Raw genomic sequence first — 13,827 nt, forward strand, 5'->3', positions numbered from 1 at the left:
TCGCAGCAGAATTGACTGAAATTTGCATCCCTAGTATGTGCTGTTTATTTATATTGACTTTTTATTTTACCTTTTTATTTAAGAACAAATTCTTATTTTCAATGACGGCCTAGGAACAGTGGGTTAACTGCCTGTTCAGGGGCAGAACGACAGATTTGTACCTTGTCAGGTCGGGGGTTTGAACTTGCAACCTTCCGGTTACTAGTCCAACGCTCTAACCACTAGGCTAACCTGCCGCCTCTGTACTGTACCCTACAGACAAACCAAATTTGGTCATGAGCTCGTGAGAATAATGGCCAGTGTGTAGAATAATACCCATATATGCAAAGTATGATATTGCATATTTTTATCTTTGTGTACCTAATTCAGGACACCATGAAGAGTGACATAATTATGCATTTGTGTAGTACAGATCAGGGACTGATTTAGGTAATTCTGCTATCATTGTTCTCATTACCGGTTGGAAATTCACTTCACATAGTGTATTCAATAACCAAAATAGATTTTCAAAGTCGAGGTGTCATGTCATAGCTGACACTCCATTCTTTCTGCGTACATCTCTGAAGTTTTTGGGAAATGCAGTTGCATAAACAGAGGGAGATTTTACTGTTACCAAATTTAGCATCTGCACAGTTCTTCCAGTAAATGTATTTTTGTGAAATGTTCTGTGTAAATTGTTCAAAGTAGTCCTTGTGCATAGAGTTGTATGGTTTGTTCTACATTGAAATCAATGTTTTTTTGTTTAGAATATATTGAATGTAAAAAGTCTCAGCATAATTCCATTACCAGGGAATTATCTACTCACTACATGACATTACACAATCTAATTTTAAATCATTTTTGATTGCCATGCTACTCTTGTCCCTCAAGGTTGGGATATAAAAAAAATATTCTGTAGTCAACAGTACCAGTTCTAGCTATCTATTGCATAAGCCTAGTTGTGTTCAGGTGTGTGTGTGTGTGTGTTAGGTTATTTTCACTGTTGTCAAAGCTGTTAGGCCTAATTGTTGCATGTAAACTACTATTCATCAATTTCAAATACATATTCGTTATCAAACTGTTGTGAGGTTATGTAAAATTGTGAAACAGTGGGAAAAAGAATGTCGGGTGTCCAAAGTTAATAATCCGACCTTGCCTTTCAGGGAGATGATTTCACAGGATTTGAATCTGATCGTAAAGGATATAAAGGCCCCGTACGGTCCCGACATAATCCCTCCAAAAGTAAGTATTAGCCTATTCTAAACCTATTCCCATCCCTTGCCACTGATCTATTATTCTTGGGTGGAATCGAGATTTTCATACCGTTATTCTGCCATCCCGGGATTTACAGTATAACTGGTATAGCACAGAAGGGGCTCAAAATGCAAAAAAAGGCCCATTGGCAGTCTATTACCAGATTTCCAACAAAATGAGCATAAGTAATGGCGAATTCTCATGGACGCTTTTAGCTAAATGCTAACGAGCGCAAATGAACAAACTAGAGGTCGTCCGATTTATTTTTCAACGCCGATACAGATTTATTGGAGGACCAAAAAAAGCCAATGCCGATTATTCGGCCGATTCTTATTTATATATATATATTATATATATATATATATATATATATATATATATATATATATATATATATTTGTAATAATGACAATTACAACAATACTGAATGAACACTTTAACCTGATATAATACATTAATAAAATCAATTTAGCCTCAAATAAATAATGAAACATGTTCAATTTGGTTTAAATAATGCAAAAACAAAGTGTTGGTGAAGAAAGTAAAAGTGCAATATTTGCCATGTGAAAAAGCTAACGTTTAAGTTCCTTGCTCAGAACATATGAAAGCTGGTGGTTCCTTTTGACATGAGTCTTCAATATTCCCAGGTAAGAAGTTTTAGGTTGTAGTTATTATAGGAATTATAGGACTATTTATCTCTACACCATTTATTTAATTTACCTTTGACTATTGGATGTTCTTATATGCACCGGTATTGCCAGCCAATTCTCGGGAGTTGATGGGCTTGAAGTCATAAACAGCACAATGCTTGAAGCACAGCGAAGAGCTGCTGGCAAATGCAGGAAAGTGCTGTTTGAATGAATGCTTACGAGCCTGCTGCTGCCTTCCACCGTCAGACTGCTCTATCAAATCATAGACTTAATATAATAACACACAGAAATACATTCATATGGTCAAATCCGGAAACAATCATTTCGAAAACATAACGTTTATTCTTTCAGTGAAATACGGAACCGTTACGTATTTTATCTAACTTGTGGCATCCCTAAGTCTAAATAATGCTGTTACATTGCACAAGTTTCAATGTTATGTCATAATTATGTACAATTCTGGCAAATTAATTGCGGTCTTTGTTAGGAAGAAATGGTCTTCACGCAGTTCGCAATGAGCCAGGTAGCCCAAACGGCTGTAAATACCCTGACTCTGCTCGCACAGAACGCAAGAGAAGTGACGCAATTTCCATAGTTAAAACAAATTCATCTTGGCAGCAAATATTAACTAAATATGCAAGTTTAAAAATATATACTTATGTTTTGATTTTAAGAAAGGCATTGATGTTTATGGTTAGGTTGGTGCAATGACAGTGATTTGTTTTGCGAACGAGCTTGTTAAATCATCACCGTTTGGCAAGTAGGCTGTGATTCAAAGATAAAATGCAGATTACCGATTTTGTTATGAAAACTTGATATTGGCCCTAATTAATCGGCCATTCCGATTAATCGGCCGACCTCTAGTCTGAACATCGGACAGGATGGCATCGTCTCCCTCAATCCGTGCAATGGCTACTGCTATAGGTTTCAGGCTGCTTATCCACTCTCTCCCAAAATACATCATCCAGGAGGATCCTCTTGATGGGGCTGTCCATATTGGCAGACTGTGATATGGCCATTTCTTGGAGAGATTCCTTCCCCTCCAGGATACTGTCAAATATGACGACAACACCACTCCAAGAAGTGTTGCTGGGCAGCTTCAATGTGGTGCTCTTATTTTTATCACTTTGCTTGGTGAGGTAGATTGCTGCTATAACTTGATGACACCTCACATACCTAACCATTTAATTGGCTCTCTTGTAGAGTGTATCCATTGTTTTCAGTGCCATGATGTCCTTGAGGAGCAGATTCAACGCATGAGCAGCACAGCCTATGGGTGTGATGTGAGGGTAGGACTCCCCTTTAGACCAAGCGGCCTTCATGTTCGCAGTATTGTCTGTCACCAGTGCAAATACCTTCTGTGGTCCAAGGTCATTGATGACTGCCTTCAGCTCATCTGCATTGTAGAGACCAGTGTATCTGTTGTCCCTTGTGTCTGTGCTCTTGCAGAATACTGGTTGAGGGGTGGAGATGATGATGTAGTTAATTATTCCTTGCCCACGAACATTCGACCACTCATCAGAGATGATTGCAGTACAGTCTGCTTTCTCTATGATTTCCTTGACCTTCACTTGAACTCTGTTAAACTCTGCATCCAGCAAATTATAGATAAAGCATGTCTGGTTGGAGGGGTGTATGCTCGGCGAAGAACATTCAGAAATCTCTTCCCATACACATTGCCTGTGAGCATCATAGGTAAACCAGTTGCTTACACAGCTCGAGCAAGACCTTCATCAGCATTTCTCTGACTACGTTCCTCCATTGAGTAAAAAAAAAAAACTTCTGATTCCAGGAGGACCGTGAGCTGTTGCTATGGATAAGTTGTCTCATCATTTTAACCTCGAATAGCAGTAGAGGGACTTTGACAAAAGGTTGCTTGTTGTGGGCTCTGATGGAACTTTATGCACTTGGCCAGATGATTTCTAATCTTTGTTGCATTCTTAACATATGAACAGTATTTGCAAATGTACACAGCTTTTCCTTCTACATTAGCTGCAGTGAAATGTCTCCACACGTCAGATATTGCCCGTGGCATTTTCCTGTGAAGATAAGAAAAAAATGAGTAAAAAAAAAAAATACATGGCTCAAAAAAAGGGAACACTTTGTTTTTTTGGAGCAGTGTACAATTCCATGTACAGATAAATATTTAAGCAGTTAGATTAAACAACTCCTTTGTAAGATCATTTTTTTTTTTATGAAACCTGTATGGAAACAGTAAGCAGGCTCAGTAAGCAGGCTCAAGCAAGTTAAAACCCACCTGGTAAAACTAACTAGCAAAAAAGGTTAACAAGTTAGAAATGATTTAAACACACTTTGCTGTAGGCTACTATTTACTGGTTAACAAAAAATAATGTATGTCTTAAAAAATATATTCACCCCACCCAGTATTGTAATCAAAACTTTGTCATCAAAACTTCCCAGAAAGAATGTAGTCCTTGGCTCAGACAGTGTAGTAGTTTGGGCTCAATAGCATCTCATTAGTTTGTAAGTCGCTCTGGATAAGAGCGTCTGCTAAATGACTTAAATGTAAATGTAAATGTGTGCAAGATCTTGGGAATCAGCTATACATGTGATGGAAGAGTGCACTGCACATGTGATGGAAGAATACATTGTGTATGCAGAGGGTTTCAATTCCATTGAACTGGGTGTAGTTTAACAAACATATGTCAAGACTTAGAATTGCCTTATGTGTATCCCACAAAAAAAGGTTCACTGTTATAAGCTAACGTTTTTGATGAATTTTAGCAAAATTCCTGGGCTTAACTTCATGGACAATTTCCTGAAATATTCTGGAATTTTACCGGAAGGTTTCCGACCCTTTGCAACCCTAGTCGTGAAATACAAAGCTTTATGTTTGGGACAAATCTAACACACCACATCGCTGAGTAACTCTCTTCATATTTACAAGCATGCTGGTGGCTGCATCATGTTATGGGTTTGCTTGTCATCAGCAACTACAAGTGAGTTTTTAAGGACAAAAGAAACAGAATAGATCTAACAACAAGCAAAATCCTAGAGGAAAAACTTGTTTGGTGTGCTTTCCAACAGCCAATGGAAGACAAGTTCACCTTTCAGCAAGACGATAACCTACAACACAATGGCATATACAGTGGGGAGAACAAGTATTTGATACACCACCAATTTTGCAGGTTTTCCTACTTACAAAGCATGTAGAGGTCTGTAATTTTTATCATAGGTACACTTCAACTGTGAGAGACAGAATCTAAAACAGAAATCCAGAAAATCACATTGTATGATTTTTAAGTAATTAATTTGCATTTTATTGCATGACATAAGTATTTGATCACCTACCAACCAGTAAGAATTCCGGCTCTCACAGACCTGTTAGTTTTTCTTTAAGAAGCCCTCCTGTTCTCCACTCATTACCTGTATTAACTGCATCTGTTTGAACTCGTTACCTGTATAAAAGACACCTGTCCACACACTCCATCAAACAGACTCCAACCTCTCCACAATGGCCAAGACCAGAAGGCTGTGTAAGGACATCAGGGATAAAATTGTAGACCTATACAAGGCTGGGATGGGCTACAGGACAATAGGCAAGCAGCTTGGTGAGAAGGCAACAACTGTTGGCACAATTATTAGAAAATGTAAGAAGTTCAAGATGACGGTCAATCACCCTCGGTCTGGGGCTCCATGCAAGATCTCACCTCGTGGGGCATCAATGATCATGAGGAAGGTGGGGGATCAGCCCAGAACTACACGGCAGGACCTGGTCAATGACCTGAAGAGAGCTGGGACTACAGTCTCAATGAAAACCATTAGTAACACACTACGCCGTCATGGATTAAAATCCTTCAGCTCACGCAAGGTCCCCCTGCTCAAGCCAGCACATGTCCAGGCCCGTCTGAAGTTTGCCAATGACCATCTGGATGATCCAGAGGAGGAATGGGAGAAGGTCTGATGAGACAAAAATAGAGCTTTTTGGTCTAAACTCCTTTCCGTGTTTGGAGGAAGAAGAAGGATGAGTACAACCCCAAGAACACCATCCCAACCGTGAAGCATGGAGGTGGAAACATCATTCTTTGGGAATGCTTTTCTGCAAAGGGGACAGGACGACTGCACCATATTGAGGGGAGAATGGATGGGGCCATGTATCACGAGATCTTGGCCAACAACCTCCTTCCCTCAGTAAGAGCATTGAAGGTGGGTCGTGGCTGGGTCTTCCAGCACGACAACAACCCGAAACACACAGCCAGGGCAACTAAGGAGTGGCTCTGTAAGAAGCATCTCAAGGTCCTGGAGTGGCCTAGCCAGTCTCCAGACCTGAACCCAATATAAAGTCTTTGGAGGGAGCTGAAAGTCCGTTTTGCCCAGAGACAGCACCGAAACCTGAAGGTCTGTATGGAGGAGTGGGCCAAAATCCCTGCTGCAGTATGTGCAAACCTGGTCAAGAAGTACAGGAAACGTCTGATCTCTGTAATTGCAAACAAATGTTTCTGTACCAAATATTAAGTTCTGCTTTTCTGATGTATCAAATACTTATGTCATGCAATAAAATGCAAATTAATTACTTAAAAATCATAACTTGATTTTCTGGATTTTCACAGTTGAAGTGTACCTATGATAACAATTACTGACCTCTACATGCTTTGTAAGTAGAAAAACCTGCAAAATCAAATACTTGTTCTCCCCACTGTACATACATAGTTTATAGTTTATATACTTGGAGTCATTAACTTGATTTTCAACCACTCCACAAATTTCTTGTTTACAAACTGTAGTTTTGGAAAGTCAGTTAGGACATCTACTTTGCATTTTCATGTCATTTTTACAACAATTGTTTACAGACAGATTATTTCACTTATAACTCACTGTATCACAATTCCAGTAGGTCAGAAGTTAACATACACTAAGTTGACTGTGCCTTTAAACAGCTTGGAAAATTCCTACTGAAAATTCCAGAAAATAATGTCATGGCTTTAGAAGCTTCTGATAGGCTAATTGACATAATTTGAGTCAATTTGATGTGTACCTATTGATGTATTTCAAGGCCTACCTTCAAACTTAGTGCCTCTTTGCCTGACATCATGGGAAAATCAAAAGAAATCAGCCAAGACCCCAGAATTAACAAAAATTGACCTCCACAAGCCTGGTTCATCCTTGGGAGCAATTTCCAAATGCCTGAAGGTACCACGCTCATCTGTACAAACATTAGTACGCAAGTATAAACACCACAGGACCACGCAGCCGTCATACCACTGAGGAAGGAGACTCGTTCTGTCTCCTAGAGATGAACGTACTTTGGTGCAAATCAATCCCAGAACAACCGCAAAGGACCTTGTGAAGATGCTGGAGGAATCAGGTACAAAGTATCTGTATCCACACTAAAACAAGTCCTATGTCAACATAACCTGAAAGGCCACTCGGCAAGGAAGAAGCCACTGCTCCAAAACCGCCTTAAAAACGCCAGACTACGGTTTGCAACTGCACATGGGGACAAAGATCCTACTTTTTGGAGAAATGTCCTCTGGTCTAATGAAACATAAAATTGAACTGTTTGGCCATAATGACCATTGTTATGTTTGGAGGGAAAAGGGGGAGGCTTGCAAGCCGAAGAACACCATCCCAACCTTGAAGCATGGAGGTGGCATCATCATGTTGTGGGGTTGCTTTGCTGCAGGAGGGACTGGTGCACTTCACAAAATAGATGGCATCACGAGGGAGGAAAATTATGTGGATATATTGATGCAACATCTCAAGAGTTAAAGCTTGATAGCAAATGGGTCTTCCAAATGGACAATGACCCCAAGCATACTTCCAAAGTTGTGGCAAAATGGCTTAAGGACAACAAAGTCAAGGTATTGGAGTGGCCATCACAAAGCCCTGACCTCAATCCTATAGAAAATGTGTGGGCAGAACTGAAAAAGTGTGTGCGAGCAATGAGGCCTACAAACTTGACTCCGTTACACCAGCTCTGTCAGAAGGAACGGGCCAAAATTCACCCAACTTATTGTGGGAAGCTTGTGGAAGGCTACCCGAAATGTTTGACCTAAGTTAAACAATTTAAAGGCAATGCTACCAAATGCTAATTGAGTGCATGTAAACTTTTGACGAACTGGGAATGTGATGAAAGAAATAAAAGCTGAAATAAATCATTCTCTACTATTATTCTGACATTTCCCATTCTTAAAATAAAGTGGTGATCCTAACTGACCTAAGACAGGGAATTTGTACTAGGATTAATTGTCAGGAATTGTGAAAAACTGAGTTTAAATGTTGCTTACCAAGACGACATTTGAAGGTAACTGAGTGGCCTAGTTACAGTTTTGACTTAAATCTGCTTTAAAATCTATGGCGAGACATGAAAATGGCCATCTTGCTATGATCAACAACCAACTTGACATCTTGAAGAATTCTAAAAAGAGTAATGTGCAGATATTGTACATTCCAGTGGTGCAATACAGTGCAATGCTCTTAGAGACTCACCCATAAAGACACAGCTGTAATCACTGCCAAAGGTGATTGACATGTATTTACTCAGGGGTGTGACTAGTTGTGTAAATTAGATTTCTGTTTTTCATTTGCAATAAATTAGCTATCTTTTTATTTTTTCATGTTTTCACTTTGTCATTATGGGGTATTGTGTAGATGGGTGAGAAATTTAATTTTAAACCATTTTGAATTCAGGCTGTTATGCAACAAATGTGGAATAAGACCAGGGGTATGAATACTTTCTGAAGGGATTGTATATCAGCCTAGATATGATAGTAATTTCCTCTCTTGTTATTTTCCTCCATAAGGTGATCCTGTCCAAACAAAATCAAAAAGGATACGAGAGAAGCCATCCCTTGTAGTCACCCCAAAGGAGACGGAGGGGTCTCCAACTCCTGAAGAAGATGCACCATCTTCACAAGAGGTCCACTGTGCAATTCCTCCTCATGCAGTGCCTTCCAAAGATGGTAGGAAGGGTTCAAAAAACAAGCACTCAAACCCAGCAAAGGAGAAGCGTCCTGCGAAAAACGGGGTGGCTTTAACTCCAAGGATTACCATCAAGTTGGTGGCCAAGAAGACGGTAAGAAAGGAAAAGGGAGGACATCTAAAATCTGTGGAGAAGTTGAAGGTAAAAGGATTGCATTTTCAATCAAAAGCTAATGACGTCAAAGGTGACCAGATCTCCAGTGCCCATGTCAAATTAAAGACCGAGACACAAGCTGATGAGGCACAGCATCTGAATGGCACTGAGGATGAGGGAGGCGGAGGAGCCATACCAGCAAGGAGGCGTGGTAGATCTGCCTCCAAGATCACTGAACCCTGTGTTCAAAGTGGGGCCAAAATTGGGGAGGTTGATGACCAAAAATCAGAGGGGGGTATAAAATCAACAGGCAAACAGGACATTGCACTGGAAAGTGGAAATGCGGCGCCAAAAACAGACATTAAGAAATTCAAACGGAAAGAAAGAACCACAGAGGTAAGCACTGAAGTCAATAAACTGGTGATCCGGAGAAGTAGAACTACTAATCCACCCTCCGAAACACATGAAGGCCTTGTAACAGAATCAAAAAACCAGAGCAATGAAAAAGTATGTCTGGCAGAGTCTTTGTTAGAGGTTTCAAGAATAGAGGAAGCCAAACCACCACCCAGAAAGAGTAAGCGTAAACAAAGCAAGGCACATCAAGAAGAGAAGATGGTCACAGAAATCCATGTTCCATTAGCCACAGAACCTAAAAAGCCAATTGTTGAATCCAATGACGGTCTGGCTTTTAAAAATGACGATGACATTATCGGGATTCCAAGTTTTAAGCTGATTAAAATCAGAAACCCCAAATTGGAAGGCTCATCTCGGTCTGATAGTAAAGGCTCCTCTCGTAAGAAGAAACGAAGCAAGTTTGTGTGGACACTTACATTAGTTAAGGGGAAAATAAAGGACACCCAAGTGCAGGGCTCTGGAAATACTGTCAAAGGAACAGAGAAGCAGCGGAGTACCACTGAATTAGACAAAGACTCTCTTTTTGAACCCAGTGTGATCAAGAGTGTAGAGAACCCTGAAGAGAGAGAGGCCACGAGTTTCACCACTTCCAGAGATGCTGAGCACACACATAATGAGAAGTCTTCCAAGAAGAAGACTAAGGAGACTTTGTCTCTTGAGGAAAAGTCCTCTCTTCATGTTGAAGTGGGACAGGTAACGCAACCACATCCAGAGGAGGCCACTCAAACTGACTGTGGTGATACTGTGGCAAAGGTTGTTCCACCCCTTCAGATAAAAAAGGTCTCCTCACCCGGTAAACCTAAACGCTCAAAACCATCATTCCTGATCCATCAAACTAGTCCTGCGCCTGAAGAAAAAAAGATACTGGTGAACACAAAAGATTCAAGTGAAATTCTGGAGGAAAATGTTTTTTTATCAGACACAAATGCTGTGCCAACTCCCAAAGCAAGGAGGAGAAGACTGGCAAAGATGTCTACACCACGGAAGAAGCGTGGAAGTCATAAACCCTGGACAACCCACAAACACAAGCTTCAATCAAGTCCAAATGTGGAACATCCATCTGATGTACCTGCCAGTGAAGCAGAACCACAGATCAATGAGGTTTTGAAGACAGACGAGGTGGAAACCTCAGTCTCTAAACCTAGAAGGAGAAGAAGTTCGAGTGTTCCAGTTAGAAAGAGGCCAGGGAAGACACAGATGTTACCTGAACCCACTGAATCTCCAAACACAGAGTTAGCTCCATCTGAACCACAGACAGAGGTCTCCACATTGTCTGTTGTCTCTAAACCTAGGAGAAGAAATTCTACCCTTTCAATAAGAAATAAGTCAAAGATACCAACATCATCTGAAACTCCAGTCATAGAGATGGCCCCATTTGAACAGCAGACAGAGGAGGTATCCACATTGTCTGTTGTCTCTAAACCTAGGAGAAGAACTTCTAGTCTTTCAATAAGAAAGAAATCAAGAAAGACACCATCATCTGAAACTCCAATCACAGAGATGGCTCCATTTGAACCACAGACCGAGGAGGTCTCCACATTGTCTGTTGTCTCTAAACCTAGAAGCGCTTCTAGCCTTTCAATAAGAAAGAAGTCAAGAAAGACACCAACATCATCTGAAACTCAAATCACAGAGATGGCTCCATTTGAACCACAGACTGAGGAGGTCTCCACATTGTCTGTTGTCTCTAAACCTAGAAGCGCTTCTAGCCTTTCAATAAGAAAGAAGTCAAGAAAGACACCAACATCATCTGAAACTCCAATCACAGAGATGGCTCCATTTGAACCACAGACCGAGGAGGTCTCCACATTGTCTGTTGTCTCTAAACCTAGAAGCGCTTCTAGCCTTTCAATAAAAAAGAAGTCAAGAAAGACACCAACATCATCTGAAACTCCAATCACAGAGATGGCTCCATTTGAACCACAGACCGAGGAGGTCTCCACATTGTCTGTTGTCTCTAAACCTAGAAGCGCTTCTAGCCTTTCAATAAGAAAGAAGTCAAGAAAGACACCAACATCATCTGAAACTCCAATCACAGAGATGGCTCCATTTGAACCACAGACTGAGGAGGTCTCCACATTGTCTGTTGTCTCTAAACCTAGAAGAGCTTCTAGCCTTTCAATAAGAAAGAAGTCAAGAAAGACACCAACATCATCTGAAACTCCAATCACAGAGATGGCTCCATTTGAACCACAGACCGAGGAGGTCTCCACATTGTCTGTTGTCTCTAAACCTAGAAGCGCTTCTAGCCTTTCAATAAGAAAGAAGTCAAGAAAGACACCAACATCATCTGAAACTCCAATCACAGAGATGGCTCCATTTGAACCACAGACTGAGGAGGTCTCCACATTGTCTGTTGTCTCTAAACCTAGAAGAGCTTCTAGCCTTTCAATAAGAAAGAAGTCAAGAAAGACACCAACATCATCTGAAACTCCAATCACAGAAATGGCCCCATTTGAACCACAGACAGAGGAGATCTCCACATTGTCTGTTGTCTCTAAATCTAGAAGGAGAAGAAATTTGAGCCTTTCAATTAGAAAGAAGTCAAAGACATCAACATCATCTGCAACTCCAAACATAGAAGTAGCCCGATCTGAAACTTTGACTTTGGCTGACACTCAACCAGTGGTAAAGGTGGATCAAGAGACCCAGTCAATAGAGAGTGGAAAGGTGCTGCTGTTGGAGCCCCCTGTTATTGAAAAGACAGAACCACGCCGTCATAGAAGTCTGTTCAAACATGGCAAAAAGAAGCAAAGAGCCTTGATTGGACAGAGGCAGAAACAAACGCAGAGGCCAAGAGGGAGAAAGAGTGATGAGAGTAAATCACCTGAAAGTAAGGTTCCTGAAACTGTTGAAGAGGTAGACCTAAAGGAAGTTTTCTCCCCAGAGGCGGCTTCCATACCTGCAAGATCTAAACTCATTGGCATCCTCAAGACCAAGTACAGAAGGAAAAAGGTCCCCAATTCACGCCTTCAGTTCCTTGGTACCAAAAGACCAAGAGCCAGGCCTAAAACTCTGTCTAAGCAGGTAGAAGTGGATCTCGCCCAGCACATTTTGGAGGAGCAGGATATACAAGACACGGTGGATGATGAACCACAGTCTGATGCTTTTGATGAACAGCATGGTAAATCAAAGTACCTTAAAAACATAAAGCACTTCATCATGCCTGTTGTCAGTGTCCGGTCCTCACGGGTGATCAAGACTCCACAAAGGTTTATGGATGATGCTGGCATGTCCGTTTTGCCCCGTAGAAACTCCCCGAAGAAAGGCCAACTATTCGGCTTACACCCACGCACCGGAAGGAAACGAGAAGATGGCACAGGTAGAGAGCTTACTCCTGATCTGCCTGTCGACGAGGAAGAATTTCTAAATGAGGCGCAGTTGGATGTCGATATGTTCTCAACTCAGGAACTCGAACAGGAAACCACTGACGTGAGTGACTGCTTATCCTCCGGAAAGCCGTCTGGAAAGAGGAAGTCCCTTTTGAGGAATCCCAGTTTCAAGTGGCATGTGCCAGGAGAGTCTGGTGAGGAGGTATATACGCTGGACAAAACTCTACAGAGCAAGTATGAGACTTTACTTTTATCCAAAGAATTCCAAATTGCTTCTGACCAATCAACCGAATCCCAGGAGGTTCAGAAAAAAAGGCCCTGCAGGTTCAACAAGCAAACATCTCACCTAAATATGTACAAGCGACTGAAGAAGCTGCAACCAGGACTTCCCAAAAAGAGAAGAAAAAATGTGATGACAGATGGTGTTTGCAATACTCTTCAATCTTCTGTTCATATGCTAGCGGAAGGTCTGGATGATGAAGTCAAGAGCATCTGTCTAAAGAAACATACAACAATAACAGCTCCAAGCAAACCCAAATCAAAGCAAGGCAAATCCAAGCTCAAGATTGAGGACCTTGATAGCCCTGGGGTTGTGCGAAAAGTCTCTGTGTGTGTTCGGACTATGAACTCAAAGTTCTTAACATTTCAATATGGAGAACGTGAGGAGTTGACAGAGGAAGACAAAACAAATGCTGAGAATGTTATTGCAGGTAAGCAAAGATTAATCAATTAATGCTGATAGTTGTTTAACATTAGCTTGCTTGATAAATGACTGCACATTATGTAAACCTGGTATTTTTGTTTATTTGTATGTTACTTGGTTTAATGTCTCTGAGTATGTTTTTACTGCTTAAACTACCCTGGAAAGTAGTGACATACTTTATGGTCTTCCTCTGTCCCAGAAGCAAGAAAGCTTGAGCCACAGGAACTGCATCTGAACATGATCGCTGAGCCTGACCGTGCTGCTGCTGAGGAGAAAGGAGCCACCCAGAGAGTTCGCTTCACAGGGGCCAATAAGAGGATGTTCAATCTGCTCAAGAAAGCCAAGGTCCAGCTCAACAAGATCGACCAGCAGAAACAACTGAAGTCTTCAGGGGTAATAATTGGCCCACTCATAAAAAGAATACACTTGAAAATTGCCATGCAGACAGTTGTTTTTTTT

At 41.1% G+C, this 13,827-nt stretch overlaps 1 protein-coding gene across 3 annotated transcripts in view; it reads left to right on the plus strand.

Annotated features, from left to right (window-relative positions):
• The window catches only part of LOC115101452 (histone-lysine N-methyltransferase 2A-like), a 75,230-nt gene that overhangs the window by 4,977 nt on the left and 56,426 nt on the right, over nucleotides 1-13,827 (plus strand). For 2 of the 3 annotated variants that reach the window (XM_029620948.2, XM_029620966.2), the window contains exons 2-4: nucleotides 1,143-1,221; nucleotides 8,648-13,375; nucleotides 13,568-13,761. In XM_029620948.2, coding sequence (XP_029476808.2) covers nucleotides 1,143-1,221; nucleotides 8,648-13,375; nucleotides 13,568-13,761 — 5,001 coding nt within the window. The remainder of the gene's footprint in view (nucleotides 1-1,142; nucleotides 1,222-8,647; nucleotides 13,376-13,567; nucleotides 13,762-13,827) is intronic. The other variant, XM_029620956.2, reaches the window with a different exon arrangement.

Source organism: Oncorhynchus nerka, linkage group LG3 (assembly GCF_034236695.1).
Source record: "Oncorhynchus nerka isolate Pitt River linkage group LG3, Oner_Uvic_2.0, whole genome shotgun sequence".
Classification (NCBI taxonomy): Eukaryota; Metazoa; Chordata; class Actinopteri; order Salmoniformes; family Salmonidae; genus Oncorhynchus; species Oncorhynchus nerka.